This window comes from Rhea pennata, chromosome 26 (genome assembly GCF_028389875.1).
Source record: "Rhea pennata isolate bPtePen1 chromosome 26, bPtePen1.pri, whole genome shotgun sequence".
NCBI classification, from domain to species: Eukaryota; Metazoa; Chordata; class Aves; order Rheiformes; family Rheidae; genus Rhea; species Rhea pennata.
The window spans coordinates 6,042,404-6,061,855 of record NC_084688.1 but is presented as its reverse complement, the minus strand read 5'-3'; the positions used below and the strand labels follow the sequence as shown (position 1 = coordinate 6,061,855).

The window sequence follows — 19,452 nt, the reverse complement described above, 5'->3', positions numbered from 1 at the left end:
TAACTACGACATGGTGTTTTTTTTCTCAGGCTGCCATTGCTTCCCCCCTCCATCCATCCCACCCACAAGTTTTTAGAAGCCTGGGCAGTGCTGATTTCATTTAAAGTTCATAACCAGTTTTGCCCATGAGGCTCACTTCAACATACTGATACACTTTCAGAGGGTTATTCTAACTCTTTTGTGCTCCCTTCAGTTCTGCCTCCCTCATGCAAGGGTTAATGTTCATCTCCCTCTCCATCTAAAGAATAAGTTGTCTATCTCGCCCCTGCCGTGAGATTAAGCGCAATCACCATCAGCCTTCATCCTTACCTTGCAATGTCTTGGCATGCCAAGCCAGAAGCAGAGTCTGTGCATCCTGGGTTTCTAAGTGAAATTAGGAAAAAAAGAAAAAGAAAAGAAATGAAAAACAAAACCCCACCAAAAATCTCACCACCCCAGTAAGGTCTGTTGCAAAGAGGGTTTGAATGTGGAAGCGAGGGCTAGGAACAAAGTTGTGGGGTAGAGGGGGAGGAGAGCATGATTGACAGCCCTGAGCTGAGACTCATCCCTTACCTTGGGCCATGCGGTCTGATTGGCTGCCTGCTGACATCCCCAAGCCCTGCACTTTTTAATAGACGCTTTTGGATGATCTACAGGGAAAAGGCTTGGAGAGGTGTGTTTCTGACAAGCCAGAAAGTCATCCGCACTTCAAGGGACTTTGTTTAACTCTTTCTTTCTTTTTTTTTTTTTTTTTTTCTGGGAAGGGGGGCGTTCTTCGTTTTCACACTTAATGTTTTTCTGAAAACTTCACTGAGATTTTCCCCTTCCATCAGCCTGGACTAATGGATTACCACCTGCTTGGATTAATTTTATCTTTTCTCTTCAATGGCACAAAGGTCTTAGCCGGTTACCCAATTTGGTGGTAAGATTTCTTCCCCCTCGCTTCCCTCTCTCTATGATTGATTAATGAATTAATTAATTATTAGCAATGGGATTTGTGTGTACGCATGTTCCTTCCTTTTCATCCTTAGCCCTGCTGAGCTCACCACGATTGCATGTTTGATTCTAAGCATAATTTCTTCAGATTTGTCTGGTAATTAATGAAAAGTTTGGGGTTATTTTTAAAGGACAGTATCTAGGTTTCTCTTTGCATAAATGGAGTCTTCCCCATCACTCTTAATTTCTCCATTTTTGTCACTGTAGGCATGGTCATTTGTTTTAGATGTAGAATGATGTGTTTTTATTTTCTTGTGCAATAGAAATTTTGTCTGTTGCATGGCTTTTTAGCAGGTATTTTCTTCCTTTTCTAATAAACTGTGATCAATCCTTTAAAATTTTTTTAATTCTATTTTCTTTTTGGCTGATGCAGTTTTTGGACTTCTTTCTCTTCTTTTGTTGTATTCTGTAATGTGAATTTAGTCCAGCAAATAAGCTGAGAACACAAATGGCACCTGAGAAAATATTCGTTAGTAAAATTCCTCAAAGATGTGTTTTGTTCTTTATAATTATGAAAATGTCACTTATTTTCTTGCAGCAACAATAAAAATAACAAAAAAGGAACTGCTTATATTTTATAATGTGATTGATAAGTAACCTGAGTTATTCCTCATTTTAAAAATAAATATATTAACAGAATGCAATAGGAAGCGCTTTAAAACAAAAAATTCAGAATAAAACATTTGAGGTCATTTAAACACAGCAGACAGTGAGTTGCATAACAGAATATTTCAGTTAATTTCTCTGTTAATACTGTAGGATTTCTCATTGGAATATATCTTGTTAAGTTTCTGTACATTCCAGGTAGGGGCTTTAAGCCTAATGATCTATAGGGCAAAGAGGGAGATGTTGGAATTAGTGCTACCGAGATTCTTGGATGATTTTCGCCTTTCCAGAAAAGTCTTTTTTTTATTACCGAATTAGATCCTTTCAGTGCCAACATGGAGATGGCAAGAAGTAGGTGGGAGTGAACTTGGAAATGGACTGCCATGTCTGGGAATATTTAGAAATGAGAATGAAAAGTCGAATTTTTTAATAATCTGCTTATCGTCGTGGACTTTAAGAAAGAATATATGCAGCGGCAGTAGTGAAAGACTAAGCATACAATGAGAAGTCCACGCTCAGGAATTGTTTAAAAGCTACGCAGGTTCATGAAATGGCTAAATCACAGCATGTTTTCTCAAAGAATTAAATGATTTCCTCACCCTGACCACGGCTGCTTAACTTCAGGGCCTGAGCCTGAGGCAGGGGAGACTACCAAAATATAGATCACATTGCTTTGATTCATTATGCCCTTTTCCCATTAATCTGGGGAGCAGTATGTCTAAGTGGGGGTGTGCAGTGAGTAGCACAGGTCAAAATTGCATGGCTGGATCTAAAGGGAACAACCTGCCGCTAGAGACTACACGGGGCAATGGTACATTGCCCTGACACCAGCTCTCCCGGGGTCTCACTGATTCCTGAGGTGCCTCATGCTCTGATATAAATCAGGATTTAACACCTGAATCAGGAGGGTTTTGACTTTCAAAGCAAGGAACCCAAGTCTCCTTGAACAAAAAGTCTGTTTTTCCCTCTCAAGAGAATATGTTCCCATTAGCAAAATGCCTCTCCCTGTTTTCAGGAGAAGACACCACAGACAGGTGTCTTCATCATGTCCTTGCCTATCCCAAAATTTGAACCAGTTTGTTCTGAAAGGAACAATACAGAGATGCAAGACTGCTGGTCATAGACTGAAATACCAGGGGCATGCAGGCAGCATATGGGAAGAGAGTGAGTCAAACAAGCTATGCATAGAATTTTGTTCCATAAATCTGCATCTTGCACATTTTAGAAGAATCAGGCTATATACAAGGTGATAGAGAGTCTCTACTGCACTAAAATGGTGTGATGAGATACCCCCAGATAGGGATCAGAGCAAAGGATAGGCAATCAAAAATGGCAAAAGGTTTTAGAAGCTTCTTCAAGGCTGAGAGAACAGAAGGACAGAAATATCTGGAGCCAGAGCTCCCTGACTGCTCAGACAGAAACAATGCTTCCCACAGCACACAAAATTAAACGTCTCCTTCAGTCCCGCTGAAGGTTTTAAATATCTGCTCTGTGGAGCTGGATTCTCACAATCTGTCCCTTCCAGTTTAATGAGAGATATATTCTTAAAAAAGATCCTTTTCAGGTTGTCTTCCTGATCACCAGTTGTCTTTAGGCACAGAGCAGACTTTGGGTCATGAATCCGCCTTGCAGGACTGAGTATGCCTAGAGGTAGAGGGAGGGGAGCAGAGCTCGGGAACTGCCTCCACTGGGTCCTCTGCACAGGGCTCCTGCACCTCACCAGGCCAGGCTGGATAGGGAGACCGTTAGCATTTCTTTATCCTCTGCTAAATTCGTCTCTGCTAAACAAAAGACCTTTGGGAATACTGTTCATTTTGCAGGACCCCAAAACTACTGACAGATAGTCGCCAATCATGCTAGTGCGACCTCTCTGGGTATTTCTCTACTGCATAGGGAATATTTTTGCAGCTAAATCAAAACAGATTATTTCTGCTTCTGGTTATAAGAGGTTCAGTCCCATTGATGGCTCTGGGTATAAATGGGAAAGACGTTTCTGTAGCTTCTGTAGTGGGGAGGAAGTGTCCGGATAGGCACAAATAAAAGAAATGAAATGAAAACAGGGTCTGTGCACCAAGCAAAGGAGCTTTAGGGATGGCTGGAGCAGTCCCACTTATCAACAGTGTAGTCAAACCACACCAGCAAGCGGGACACCAATGACAGTGTGGTGGAAAGGATAAAACCAAAAGATGAAGTGCAGATGAAGAGGGTTTGTACTGAGAGTTTTCGTTCTATTGATAGGAAAAGAAAAGGTGTTGTCCATCTGCTTACAGTGTCTAGAGAGCTCATAATTCAATAGCAGCCCTTCAGCTCCTGGGCTGAGGGTAGGGTAGAGGAGGGTAGGTCCTGCCTCTGGCCTCCATGACAAAATGTTAGGCACAAGGCACTGAGGCTCAAGTCATCAGCTCTCAGCACAGAGAGTGTGTGGCAGCAGTTTGAAAAAGTAGCATGGAAAGGGAATGACTTGTACAAACACATATCCTCAGTGTCCAGGCCTGCTGATGGCAACAGGTCAGTGGGGTGGTGGAGTAGATAGATTGACTGTAAAGCCAACAGGGACAGGGCCTAGAGGTTGCAGTCCAGATTGTTTAATTGCTAGCAACTCCCCAACATGGTCCTGTCCCCATCAAACCAACATTTTCTCGGGAAATGCTTGAGCAAGGTCCAGGAGCAGTGTGGATTGCAGTTGGAACCTTCATTGAGCAGAGCTTCATATTTTGCAGTAGGACCAAGTCTTCTTCATATGCTCTCCACCCTGTCAGAGCAGTGAAAAGGGATGAATGTGGCACAGATGGGGAAAGGTCATCTAAACACTGCCTCTGAGACCACTGACACTAGATACTGAAGCCAACAGAAGCTTCCTCAGATATGCTGTACAACAGTTATGCTGTTCGAGTTGCTATAGTGAAAGAAAGGCACAGAAGAAAGAGACAAAGACACATGATGAGGCCAGGGTGACCTAGATCTGCTGCTTTTCCTGCCTCTTCAGGGGTGGCATGGGTAGAAGCAGAGCAGGCAGTGAGGCAGTGGCTGCCATCACAGCCTTGCAGCCAGTGGTCTTGGGTCAGGCGAACAACCCTCTTAGGTGCCTGCAGAACAGAAGTGGAGACCATAGTCATATCTGCAATCAGTTTTTTAATAGCAGGCCCAAATGCCCACCTAACAACAGGCATAACAGCACATGGTTCCATCATGGGGAATGACAACCATCGAGGTATGAAAGCTGGGCAACATCGAATACAGACAGACTGATAGATGGGCCCTGGAGTGTTCTGGTACATTTGCTATCCAGAGAGAATTTAGATGAACAGGGAAATCCTGTTCACAGGCAAGACTTGTGCCAGTGCAATCTGACAGAGATATTGTGGCCCAGGAAGCAACTAGAAATCTGCTCTCAGACTGGTAATAGGTATACAGGGGCTGAAGAAGACAATCAAGAAGAGAGCTTCACCCACAAACTGAGAAGTAGCAAATGCTCTCCTCTTCCATGCACGTTGCTTACCTTTGAATGGGACAAGCACTTTTAAAAACCCTAGCATATCACCAAACTGGGGAAGGAAGCCAGACTTGGAGCCATCGGTGTACCCAAGAAGTCTGGAGTAAAGGGTTAGACATAATCAGTTTCACTTGAGATGGCTCCTTGAGATGCAGTATCAACAGTCACTGCACATAATTATGATTCTAATATAGTGCATCTTCTGGTCCAGCATTGCTTGGCCTCCAAGCAAATGATTTGGCAAACAGAAGAATGATTTTGTCCATTATATGTTATTAAATTCTACTTCTATCTCTCAGAAATGTTTTCAAGAGAGGCTGGAGGCATTGGCAGCTCACTGAAGATCACAGTGGCCTTGGGCCCCTGGGAAGCAGCAGATAGAAACTTAAAATCAGGTTTTCACTGGTCCCACAGTAGCTTCCTCATTTGGAAAACCCATATATGAAAACCATTTGCACATAGATGCAGTATGGCATGGCATGTAGTTTGTCTTCTTTAGCTGTCAGTGTTTCACCTTGCTGAAATGAATGGGAGAGTTCTTTCTTGTCACCATTCTTCCCTTTTTCTTTTTTTCTTTCACTCTTTGAAGGTTCAGAATGTTTATATCTTGTAGCCTGTGTGTTGTTGTATGCATGTGGCCCTTAAAGCTTTATTAAAAAGAAATATGTAAAATTGCAGTGCAGAGTCAGACTACAGGAGTGGATTTCCTGATGCAAATCCAGCTGCTAGAGAATTACAAAGAAGAAAAATAACCCCAAGTGTAATTTCCCTATGCCTTAAAATGTAGCCAGTTCTGGGGGGGAAATGATTAATATAAAGACAGAGCATGGAAACGACAGAAATGATAGCACTAACCGTGTAAGCGCAGAAGTGCTGCTCCAGCTCCCAATCTGGCACGTGAAGCCAGAGCTCCTCCATCAGCAGCCTGTGCTGACTCTTGAAGCTCTCAGCTGGTAGAGTTGATGCATAAAACCGTGTTGCTTTACACTAATGCTGCTGGAGTGGTGCTAACATCTGCCAATGAGAAGAGGTAAGCAGCTGGTGGGCTAGTGCCATAAACCACTGACCCTAGATTTGTCAAAGCCTTTCTGCCAAGGCTGGAGGTGTGAAGCTACCCAAGGACTGTACTTAGGCCAGAGAGAACAAAGAATGAAGGTAGGGCGATGTCCATAGTTCATGAATATAGATGTAAACAACTAAATGGCCATAAGAGTTCTGGATCTTGGTTTTAAAGGTCTCGTTTGGTGGCTGGAATAGCTAGACATGGTCTGTGGGACTCTGTATCACCTCCCTGAAGAATCTGTTGGTCAGATGATACTGCAGAGTAAAAGCTGTCCAGGATCAAGCTGAAATTCAGACTCATTTCTGCCATGTTCAGCAAAAATAGAAGGGCAGCTTCAAACATCGCCAGAAGGCAGCTTCTGAGGATAGTACAGCCTTGTGAACCTCAAAGTGCTCCATGTCATGGCACTGTTAGTATGCCTAGGTAGCATATCTTACTGGTTCTCTTTCTCTCCTGTATGTGGTGACTGCAGTGCAATAGAGTCCTGAGCTCAGTGTCAGCTTTAAAATGCTACTAGAACACAATAAAGATATAAATAGTAAGAAGTCCATGCATTTTCCTGACCATCAGGAAGTGTCATTCCCTTAAAAATAACCATTCTTCTCTCCTGGAGTGCCTCAGCCCCAGTGATCCATTCTGTTCTGCAGGGCCAGCACAAGTCTAGAGCCAAATGAACATACAGAGAAATGCTGTGACTCACAGATAAAGACTTAAAAATATGTCTCTGCCCTTAAGCAGAGATCTCTTTTATTATTCTTATAACTAGATTTAGAAGCAAATTTAAATGGTCACAAGCTTTTAAGAGGCAGTTTAATTGCAAAACAAATATTTTTCATTTGAATCCTTCATTCAAAAGCAGCATTTAATAAAGTTAAGCACTCACCTCATGCAAGAGCCCTGGAAATTCAGAGGGTACTTCTGCTCACCTGATGTTCTTAAACTAGGGCTGACTGCGAGGTGCTGTGGACACTGAAGGCCACTAGCCTACAAATCCACATGCCAACCATTTGGCATGCTGACTTGCTCTCACAGCTATATTTCAATATTCACCTTGATTTGGTCAGGTAGAGACTTGACTTCCCACTGACACGGTTGTATGCATACAACCAGCTGAGTAACAGCTGTGGTGAGGAGGACCTGCACTGAGGAGCATCAGGGTGAATATAAACCAGCAGCTGTGGTCATCACAAACTAAATGAACTGCATCCTGGGCTACATTTGGAGGAGGAGTGTGGACAACATATTAAGAGAAGCTGTCATCCCTTTGCTTGGCTCTTGGAAGGCTGCACTTATAACACTGTGTCCTGAGCTGGCCTGCCAGTTCAAGAGGGAAGCAGAGAAACTGGAGAGGGCCAATGGTGGAGGCTACCAAGACAGTCAGAGCTTGGGGCACATTGTCAGCAAGAAGAGATGGTGGGAGCTGAGCTCATTTAGTCTGGCAAAGCAGAGGCTGACCAGTGTCTAACAGCAGTCTGTAACTTCTTCTAGGGCAGTTAAAAACATGGGAGACAATTTCTTCTGAGTTGTGTTAGATGATACAGTAAGCAGCTATGGCCACAAGCTGGGGCTTGGGAGGTTCAGATTGGGCATGAGGCGATCATTCTTGCCTAAGAGGGCTGTGTGGCCCTGGGCCAGGTGCCTACTGTAGTGAGGAGGCTCCATCTTTGGGGATTTGCCAGATTCCACTGCACAAAGCCCTCCTGGGCTCATGCTGGGGAGGGTCCTGTTTTGAGCAGGTCTAGAGGCCTCTAGGGATCCTTTTTAGTCAGCATTTCTGTGACTCTGTGATACTCTTTGACCAACAGCAATGTTGCAAAAGGTGCAAACTGCCATACAGTTCTTGGATTACTCAATCCCTACTGCAAATCTAACAGACAGTGGAACCTTCATTAGAACCCTGAACACAACTAAGCCAGCTCCCATCCACATGACAGGCCAAGGTTTATGACAGCAACACACAGCCCAACAAGCACATGCCAAGGAGAAACCTGACGATTACTCATGTGACTCCTGTTGTACGCTACACATCCGGTTCTGTGCTCAGATATATACCATTGCCACTGAAGCTAGGTCATGAGAGGTCTTTAGCTAACATTTTCCCACTGCATTTATCTTGCCTCTGTACATCTCCAGCTACTGCACTGTAGTCGTAATGTTTTACTGCGTATGTGAGCCAATGGGAGACGCATGAATGTCTTTAGCCTTTCCTTCCTCCCTGCAGGCAAAATACAGCTCTGGGCAGTCTGAGCCCACAGAGGACATAACTCTAAGATCACTAAATCAGTTCTGACTTTTAAATTGCACTTTCACAATTTAGTTGACACTCTGAGATCACTTGATTTCTACTTATTGGGGAAGCCAAGGGAATACTGCTCACATACTCACCAGGGCTTGTATTTGGGAGTTAGAAGGACTTGAGACTGGTGCTAGGGTTTCAGTGATGCTCATCTAGATCCTTCCACTGCCAAGTTAAACAGTTTAACTTAAGCCAGTGGCTATATTTCATACCAAAAGACAGGAGAATATCCAAGTAGCCGGTTTTAGAGAACTTCGATGGAAATCTTAAATATGAAATAATAATGAATAAAGACTTATGCAATGTAGATAGTGTGCAATGAAAATATGTCGATAAAATACACAATACTGTCAATCCTCTGGGTCATGTATATAATGGAAAAATGTCTTTATTTGATGCATGCCCCATATCTTAGTTTCTAAGGAACGCTAGCAGATGGCCTAGCCATCTAGGAATGTATTCATCTTGTTCAGCTACAGAAAGTGTTGGTGCACCTGCCAACAGAAATCTCAATGTGAACAAGAGTGCATTATTCCCAATACACCTTTTTCAAGGCACATCCCTTTATATCATGAGTACAAAACTTCCTTAAACAGTATATGGTTAACATATATAAATTGTGGTCAGTTGGGTTAGCAATGTTTCCTGTTCAGATATGTCTTGCTGCTAACACCCTGCTGTCATTAAGGTTCCTATTTGTATGACTTGTGTTGAACCAAGCTAATATCTATGGCAATTTGGCTCAACCTGAGCCTCTTGGGATGTCCTTCCTAAGTCTTCCTTGGCAAGCTTAGTAGGGGTTTAGCAGTTGCTAGTTGCTGTTTTCCTACTGAGCCTGGTGTTTGACTGGTTTTAATATGTGTCAATATATCAAATACATCAAATTTTGGATTATTAAAATAGAATGAATTCCAGGTTGAGAGTCCAGCCATGCAGCAGTGTAGACACACCCAAAGTCCACGATGAAAGTCAAAGCCTTTGCTTATGTTGCCCATTCAAGAAATACTTTTGATTTGTTGTTATCAGTTTTACAGCACTATGAAACTCATACCAAAGGCTTTTCAAAGATGGTCTTTGAGTGGATTTGATTTTTGTCCATATGGATACAATCATGTCCCTGGAGATACAGTCAAACTTGGGACATACAAATCCAGCAGGCTGACATATGTCAGATGTGTCAGGAACTGGCTTTATAATTTACATATCCTCCATGTAGTAATCTCTCATGTTCCTTAAATTACTCAAAGTTTAATGGTAGCCTTCTATTGGTACATGCATTTATTTTTGATCTGAGGCATATTTTATAGAGATAGTTTAACATTAGTTGATTTTGGAGGCTGACTATAGAGATGCTGGATGTAATGAAAAGCTTTGGATGTACGGTTATCAGGCTATATTATTTAATATTGTTTTCCTAGAAGTTTTCATGATAAAGACCAAACTAGATTGCTATATGATGAAAAACAGGAGCTTTTACGGATTGGAGAGATTCAAGAGTTCATGGAAGACGGATTTTTAAGGAGATCCTTCAGCTTGCTGAGTTGCATCCCAGCACCCTCCATGGGCACAGGCTGAGAAACTCTATAGTCTGCTTAACACTCAGTGCCTTTTAAAATCTATCATTGCTTCTTTATGCATTGATTGTGCATGAATTTACAACTCTTTCTATAATATGTAGGTATAGCATGAGAGTTCCCACCTCTTCCAGTCCAGGACCCTTTCTAGTCCCTGGGTTTCTTATTATTTACTCTGACTAGGAGTGTAGATAAGACTCTGAAAAAAAAATCCAAACTAACCTCAGGAGAGAAGACATTTGGAAACCACTGGGTACGACAGTGGTCCTTTAAAAATGTCTTGACTCTTATCTTACAAATCACCTTAGTTACAGGAGGTTTCCAGACCCGCATATTTAGTAGAGAGGTAGACTAGTGCTGATGCACATTCATGTTAGGCCAGAAAAACTTCAATGTTACCTAGGAAAGAAATTGTGAGTCATCCTTGGCAGAAAGAGCTTCTAGTACACTAGCTTGAGTAACATTTACTCTTTCAAAAAAAGGTTGATCATCAGGGCTGTTGGTGTAGTTACGTTTCCATCTCTGAAAACAGGTAAAAAGTATTCTTTGATCAGTGAATTTGCTAGGATAGAAACTCCTTCTAATTTCTGTTTCCTAATTTGTTAATTTGTCACACCTCTCTATCTGATTTCAATCAGTTTTAGAAATCTAATCAGGTCTAACTGGCACCTTTCTCAGTATGAGCCCCTTTCCTTTTCAAGTGGGAAACACTTTCCCTGAGCCATTCTAGTATCACATTGGATCAGACACAAGCAATCCTCTTCTGTCATTTCAACAAGAAGATCCTCCTCATTTAGAACAGAAGAGGTTAGTATCAGCCAATAAACTCATGATTTTTTATTATGATCCCAATTCTGCCTCATAGCCATACAGTTTTTCTGCAGTTACTTTCTATCAAATCTGAAGAACCATAACTAAAAAAAAAAAAATTTAGTGGCCTTTGAAACCTGTCACACAGGGCTTTTCACGGTTCTAGTGTAGTCCTAGCTGACTACACTCAGCTCCTTAGTCCTCATCCCTCTTCCCTCATGGGAGACATCTGCAGTGTAGATAACTCCCTCTTTGCTACTTGCCTTACTGACAATGGCATATTTACATGGTGATTTTTTTTCAGCCTATTGCCCAGATTTCAGCCATTAGCATGAGTATCCCATGCCTTGCCTCAGAAATCCACTCATTAGTGATCACTGGTTTTCACATGATTTCTTAGTATGTGCTTCCCATGACTGTGATGCTTTCAATGTTTTGGTTATTTCTTTGGCTTTCTTTGTCACAACAATTTTTTAGCTGACTCATAGAATTCTGACTCTGATTATTGCATTGTGTGTGCTCCAGCCTCATTATCTTCGATAACAGCCAAATTATCTGTAATAAATTCTAATCAAATGCATTTGAGTTTGGTTTCTCAGATCATTTATGTAGTAACTGAGTTACAGATACTATTTGTCTTCACATCTCATTTCAATGAGATGAGTTTTTCTGAAATATAGGTCTCCTAAAATTAAGATCTCCAGAAACAAATATCTTCTTTGTGGCTTTTGTAGGGAATGGCCTGCTGCCTCTAGTTAGTCACATGAAAAAGCTGAAAGAATAAGAACACATCTGGAGCTCTTGTAAACTCTTACAAATGGGAAGCCTGATAAAAATTAAGGCAACAGCTTTGCAGAGTTGGGGATCATACTTTTGGAGACTAAGTTCTATCAAAACCCCTCAAAGAATTTCAACCTGTGTCTGCTGGGGTCATGTCTGCAGGCTTCACTGTCTTGTCTTGAACAGTCATTTCATACCTTGAGGGTAACCATTGCTCACCCTTTGGTCAAATTAATGAGAGCTTGGACAAAGGTATTGCAAGGAAAAATGGGAACTGCTAGAGAATAGGGAGAGAAACCAGTGATGCTGCTATAATCAACATGCTAAATGGTCTAGTTCTTGAAAATCAGCCTTTTATACCCAGCAGACATGGTTGAGCCTTCCTAGATGTTCAAAAATGATGTTACTCCATTTTACTCTACTGTCTATACACACACTTTTACTTTTGTTTGGCAGGTAGCCTAGCTCAAAGGCATGTGGTCCTTTTCCGTAAGAGCGACCAGTACAGCATCACTTGTCTTGCAGTCTACAGGTCTTGTGTGTTTGGTACAATCCTGCCTAAGTGTCTAAGCTCCTGTCTGACTGTATTCAGACCAGTAACCCTGTAATTCAGGAAGCTGGACCATGAGACATGGTATGATTCCAGCTAGTGACTCATGTCCATAGATTAGGTTTTAGTGGAGAAAACACTCGAGTTCTATCTTGAGCCAAAAAGATCTCAGCTGTTAGATGTGCATTGTTTCTGCTGTATGGGTGGAAATTATACAGGAACCAAGGAAACAGTTTTCTGATGTATTTTTGAATATTATGAATTCCAGGCTTGCTGGTAATGCATGAGAAATGAACAAGTGGATGTAAAAACTCTCCTCTGAGTCCTGGAATGACTTTTCTGTAGAAAGCTTTTCTGTAGAAAACAATGCAGACAGTGAAATAATCTTTGTTTCAGAATTGTGCTCCTACCATTTGTTCCGTGAACCATTTTGGGGTCCAGGTTGTCATTAATGAATTTTCAGTGTTAGGTCAGCAGCCCAGTTCTGCCTGGCATTACCCATTATATCATCTAACAGACGATCTCCAGCCCTCCACCCAGTTCCCCACAATGCTTTGAATACACTTAAGATCAGTATAGCCAATATTAACTATGAAAAAATCATGTCAGGCTACTAAATGATAAAAAGAAGAAATACCAAAACCAAATTTCTCAGCAATAAACAGACTTCCAAAAACAAGTCTTCAAGAACAGATTTTTTTTTCCTAATGGATTTTTCTCTATTCCTGGTTAATACTCTAAGAGGAAAGGGTATCTCCCATAACGTCCTATCAGATTAATTGTTTGTTAAAAAATATGGGAAAAGTCATTTTATACTTTGGAAAGAGAGCAGTAGAATTTTTCAGGGACAAACACTGTCCAATACATTGAAAATGGCAAGAAAAGGTGAATAATGGCGAGATGATTTTGAAAAGGTAACACATTACTCAGGATGGTCCAGCATAAAGGTGACCACAGATGACAGGATTTCCAGATACTGAATGGATGGTAAAATGGTAGATTAACTTATTGTCAATATCTGCAAAGCAAAGCACATTGGGAAAAGGATCCCTAATCTGTTTAAGTATGATATAGGTTAATTTTTCTGCATCTATGAAATTGATTTTGGCATTGTTACGGAAAGTCCTGTTTAGTTAGTTGTTCGGTGCTTAGTAATCAGTGCATAGATTTATATAGCACTCACAAGCTTTGCACCTTGCTCCTAGCTCTTTTGCCCAGATTTTTGTGAATATGTTAGCTGGAAAGTGATAGAACAAATCTGTTAGGAGATGTTTCTGGATTTGTTCTCAAAAAGGAAAATGTCAGCACAGCATTTTTTCAGTCCAAGGATCATCTATGTTCTGCGCTCTCTTCACAGTTTGGTCATTGTCTTTTCCAAAAATCTTAAATAAAAAGGAAAAAGTAAGGAGACAAGCAAACAGGGAGACCAGAATTAAATGGTATTAAATGGTTACACATGAGAAGAGATTATTTAGCTTAGATTTGTAGCTTGGAGAAAGACAGTTAAGGGTGAATACAACATAGACTTTGTAGATCATGAATGATGACAAGAAAATGTTGAAAATAGGCTTATTTCCCAGGATATAAGAACCAAAAATTACCAATGAAATTATCAGCCCTAGGGTTTAAAGCAATCAGGGAGAAGTGTATGATTAGATCATGGATCTCATTCCCAGGAAATGGTGCAGAGGCCATGTATATGAATGGAGTAAGAAAAGGCTTAGAGGAAATTGCTGATGGTCACTCCTCCAGTAACCCTTGAGAATGATAGTCCAGAGCTAAGCTTCAACTCAAGAAATCCCATAATCCATCACTGCTGGTCTATGCAACCCATAAACCCATGTACTAAGCAAAGGCTTCTTTTATACTTGTTCTCTTTCCATGGTGTTTGCCTATATATCTGAGTTTATCTGCCAAGGAGGCAGGATATAGGCTAGATGGACCTTTGGTGTAACACGGTGTGTTAACTAGTTGAATATTATCTGCAGTATTCAAGGGCATGTTGTCTCTCACATCTTGCTAGTGCCCAGAGCATCTCTCTCCAAAGGCTATTGTCTTCTCCATGGAAAGAGGAGCACAGAGGCAGAATTTTTCATCAGAAGAAACTGCCAGGATTAATTCTAGATCTAGTTTTAAGAAGACTCCACTGGATCCTTCCATGTTGTATCTGACACAAACACTGTAAGATACAATTCAGCCAGCTGAAACAAAACTAGGTGCCTCAGTCTCAGCCATAGTACAGGACAGACAGAACCAAGCTCAGTCCAAGATCTCTGCCTCTTCCAAGGCCAGGGCAAGTCCTTCTTGGGTTAACCTCAGTCAGTTTGTAAGAGCAGAATCACTCCCTTTATCTTAAATCCCTGTCTCAGGACTCTCTGAAGAGAGGCAGCCCAGACATCTGGCCTAGATCAGACCTCACACTGTGAGACAGCTGGATGGACACAGTAATCCCCATCCACAGTGTGATGTTCCTGTACTATCTGAGCATTGGGCAAATGCTTTTTGATGCCAAAGTTGGTGCTTCACAGAGGCTGATTTCCAGCTGGCTGGTGCTAGCCGTTTGCTTAGGTTAGCCACAACCTAATACCTCCCAAATGGGCATATGTAGAAAGCACTTGGCAGACAGATCAGGACTAGTCAGCTCTCATGTTGGCCCAGGTAGTAAGGTGTCTTTTCCTGTAATGCTCCATTTTGGACTGACTGTCGCATTTGCCTTCTCCTTCCAGTATGAAATGTGTCTCCATCAATTCCAGCCTGGGGAAGGGAGGTAGCAAAGGAAGGTAAATCAACATTGTGGGTTCTCCCTTTGCTGGAAACACCTCACAGGCAAGCCTGGCGGCCAGTGACAGGGATGGGCAAGACAGTATAGCATCAACAAATGCCACAAATGCAATGGCTAGAGTCCTGCGTGGTGCTAATGCAAATCTACAGCCACCAGCCCTGCCAGGCCCCACTGATCTGGAGTAAGTGAGGCTCCATATCAATTTCAGCATTTCACCCAGAGGAGGAAAGATTCTGCAGTGCTGAAAATCTCATTCTGTTTATAGTAGTCTCAGCCTGGCAGCACCAATTTGCATATGCAAAATATATGCATTTATGTAAATTCACGGGTGAATAATATTATCACAGTCCCTGCAGAATAGATTCTCTCCCATGTCAAATCACTTGATTGTATTTTCTAAACTGAGAGTGACATTGCTTTGACCAGGCATTGCTGAACATAACATTTATATCTGATACATGAAACATAAAGGAGCCCAGTTCCTGGACACACACCCTTGACAGCAACTTTATTCAGCCTGCGTTGAAGAGGAGGGGAAGCAGACTCTGCTCCTAAGCCCTGGCCCCCTCTCTCATCCTTCCAGCATTTGCTGGCAAATAAGTCAGAGCCTAACCTTGTGTGATGCCAAGACAAAGGGGTGGAGGCAGATGCCAAATCACTTTCAAGCCCATGACAGAGCCCTGAGTCACCCAAACTGGAGCAGCTCTCCCAAAACGGGCTCATCTTACAAAAGTGCTGTTGCTGCAGCAACACTAATCCACACACCAGTAGGCCGAGAGATAATGTAAGGGATGCAACAGCAGATTCATTTGCTTAACGCCATGCTCAGACAAATTATAGTAATCTAGAGGGATCTGCTTACTCTATTATGAAACCCTTTGTTGCAGGGACTGCTCAGGCAGAGGGCCTCGGACATTAGAGGGAGCCAATCTCTGCGCAGGCAGAGGGCTCTCATCTGACTTCACTCTCCTGCTCCCTGGCTGGACAATTCTGTACACTGAGTCAGGTGAGGATTTACTAAAGCCTCCTTTGCTGACCAGCCTAGGAGACGGACTTCTCCACAAGGCCAGTTGAGACCCCAATGTCTCAGTTGACCTAGGCATGATGGAGCCTGAGTAGCATTAAGGCCCCAGTCCCATATTCCTCCCTGGCTATTGTTCTTGTCACCATCAGGCTCCAAAGACATCCCTGCTACAGCAACGACTCCTCTCTGCACGGCCCTCCCCTCCTGCCTCCGCACTGGCGAGTGCTTTGCTCCCAGACTGCCGCAAGGAAATCCTTTCTGGGCCAGGCAGGCAATGCTATCACCATTACCAAGGTCAGGTAAGTAGGGTTCACATTTTGCAAATGTGAACACTGGCAGATTAAATCAATTGAGAAAATATCTCAGGAAGTTGCACAAACTTTTGCTGCCTGCCTGCTTACCACATGGTCAGACAGAATATGGAAACTAAGTTTCCCACCAGGAACTGGAAAAGGCCTTTGCCAGGGCTCAGACTCACTCAGAAAGGGCCCAGCTCAGAAAGCAGAAGCAGGTGTGGGGAGGAAGTAATATTCACTCAACTGTAAGGAGGGCTTTTCCCTCCTTTGTGGCCCTTTTGAACCATAAAAAAAGAGAGTGTCCAGAAGTGTGTTAGTGTGGAGTCAGCAGCAGTGGTGGATATGGAGGTTTGGATTATGCAGAAAAAGGCTCACCTCAAGGGAAAAAGTGATATGGAGACTGCAGAGAAGAGGGTTGACAGGAGCAGAGGACACTGGGCCAGACTATCCCCTCAAGAATGTGGACAAGATAGCATAGGATGAAAAACATTAAGGGCCTCAGGAGAGAGCAGATCCAGAGCTGTGGAGACAGTAAGAGCTCTGTAGGGAGCTGTAGGGAACACTGCTCAGGACACAAAGAGCAAGAAGTCATCATTGCTGATCACTGTGTGGAAGCCAGGAAGTAGGTAGATAAACATTTAAGTACCTGGAACAGGGTTCAAAGTCTGAGGAGAAGGGGAAGGAATTGCCAGGAGCAGAAAAATAGAGGTGGAAGTGATGTGAGGAGAGGAGGGATAGTTAAGGAAAACAGTAGGAGGCATGAGGAATGCAATGAGTAAGAGATTGAAGGGAAGGAGGAAAGTCCAGGGGTAGGAGGTTTATGGATGAAGAAAGCTGTGAATGAATAAAAAGGGAATATGAACTGAAAACCTGTGAGAAGAGAGATTCTCTCAGGAGAAGAAGGCTTTTAGGGTTGGATTTTCAACCAGGTAATAACACCCAAATTGGAAACAAGAGGCTTTCTAGGAGAGATGTTTAAAAAAGCACAAGCCTAGGAAGTCTGAGTTAGTCCAACTTTGGTTGTCTTACGGTATGTAAAGACTCTTATAACTTTGGGAGTTTGCCTTGAGAATTCCCATCTCAGTACCGCCGGCGCCAGGCTGGAGAAAAGTGACAAATGAATATCTGCTCAGTAGAGATGCAAAGAAAGAAAGTAAGGAGAAAAATATGCCTTAGTAAACTTCTAGGTGAGGTTATGCTGGCTCTGGACAAACATAATACATGACAATTCCTGCTCTCAGTTATCTAAGAAAGCTCGTCCAGGCAAACAAGTAGGAGTAGCTGCAAGAATCATTGTCTCTGGGACATTCAAATGGTTTGGTACATTCCTGTTTCTCCTCGACCTCACAGCTGTATCTTCCCCTCAGAAGTTAATGAGTCCCAGAAATGCACTGGTCAATTCTGTCTCAACAGCCCTACAACAATTCTTTTGGTGCCTTAGCAGTAAATCCATGGCGTATCCCTGCTGGACTACCTACATATTTGGTCACAGAATCACAGAATGGTTAAGGTTGGAAGGGACCACTGGAGACATCTAGTCAACCACCTGCTTAAAGCAGGGTCAATTAGAGAAGGCTACTCAGGGCTATGACCAGGCAGGTTTTGAATATGCATCTCCAACGGTAGAGGCTCTGGAAAATCTGTTTCAATGTTCAGCTACCTTCACAGGAAAAGATTTTTTTCTTATTTTAAAGTGGAATTTCCTGTATTTCAATTTGTGCCCATTGCTTCCTGTTCTTTCACTGTATACCACAGAAAAGAGTCTGGATACATCCTCTTTACTTCCTCTGTCAGGTATTTATACACACTGATAAGATCCTCTGAGCCTTCTCTTCTGGAAGCTCACAGAATCACAAAATTGTAAAGATTGGAAAGCATATCTGGAGATCATGTAGTTTACCCCCCTTGCTCAAGCAAGTTCAGCTAGAAAAGGTTGCCCAGAATTGTGGCCAGGTGGCTTTGGAATATTTCCAAGGATATTGGCAACCTATCCATATGCTCTTGTTCCAGGCTGAACAATCCCAGCTCTCACAGCCTCTCATCATGTGTCAGATGTTCCAATTCCTTAATCATCTCAGTGGCCCCAAATCATCTTTGCTCATCCATCGGTTGTACACATGTTCCCCAGCTCCACTTGCAGGCCAACAAAGAGATCATTCCATTACTCCTTATTTCTCTCACCTGCCCTTATAATGTCTGGGATTGCAGGGCAAAGCTAAACCTTCACCCACTGGACTCCTCTTATTGCATCCATTCCACATCTCAGCCTCTGAATGTGCTCACATCTTAACAGAAAAGTTCCTTGTTGCCCAGAAGCTCAAATGATACATCATCTATCTAAATAATTTACAAGCACATTTGCACGTGCAAAGACAGTGGTACAGTATCAAACTGCACATACAACTCTCCAAAAGGGATCCAGCCCATCCATGGGTGAGTCTGTTATGTAGTCCTTAGTCTTGTTATAATCCAACTTTCCTTGAGCAATGAGAAATAAATATCATAGTCTATGACATTCAAGGCTTCTAAAACAGCTTTTCTGAATTGCTCTGTAAATAGGGGGCAGAGTTCTGGCTTTCACAGGGCATTGCTATGGGTAGGGTACAGGTTACTCCAGTAGCTTGTTTGAGAAACATCTCTGTGGCTTTTCTAACAACATGTTGGTTTTTCCTCCTTACCTTTTAAAAAGATAATGCACCATTCATGGTATTTGCTTGCAGCCTTATCCAGCTCTGCTGGGACTCAAAAGTTGGTGAGAGCCATCTGAGCCAGATAGGTAGACACAGTCTAAAGCCAAGTGTCTAGACTGCATGTCTAGACTGCAGTTCACCTCATCCAGAGACAAACAGGTAAAACAGGTCAGCTGATCAAGTTCAAAAGTGCCTCATTTTCTCCATTCATTAAAAAGAGATCCTGAGTGATTAGTCTGAATGGAGATCTTCATGATGGGGACACATGGAGGTTAGTTCCCTAAGCTAGCCATCTAATCAGCATAAACTGATTAGTGAGGCATCTCTGGAGGGTGAGTCATTACCCCAGTCTCAAATACTTTTTGTAGAGTGGGATGACTGGCCTGCCATAGGTGTTTGTTCTTCTCCATTGATTGGAAGAGGAACCAGTGCAATTAGCTGCAATCTAGCTTTAAGACATCTAAAATTTGGAGAGAAACATGAACTTCATGGCCACATTCTAAGTAGGTGAGC

At 42.5% G+C, this 19,452-nt stretch overlaps 1 protein-coding gene across 1 annotated transcript in view; it reads left to right on the top strand.

Moving 5' to 3' along the window:
- The first annotated feature begins 821 nt into the window (after positions 1-821).
- Positions 822-19,452, top strand: part of WNT3 (Wnt family member 3) — a 52,703-nt gene continuing 34,072 nt past the window's right edge. The window contains exon 1 of the mRNA XM_062595680.1: positions 822-901. Within this exon, the coding sequence (XP_062451664.1) occupies positions 822-901 (80 nt within the window). The remainder of the gene's footprint in view (positions 902-19,452) is intronic.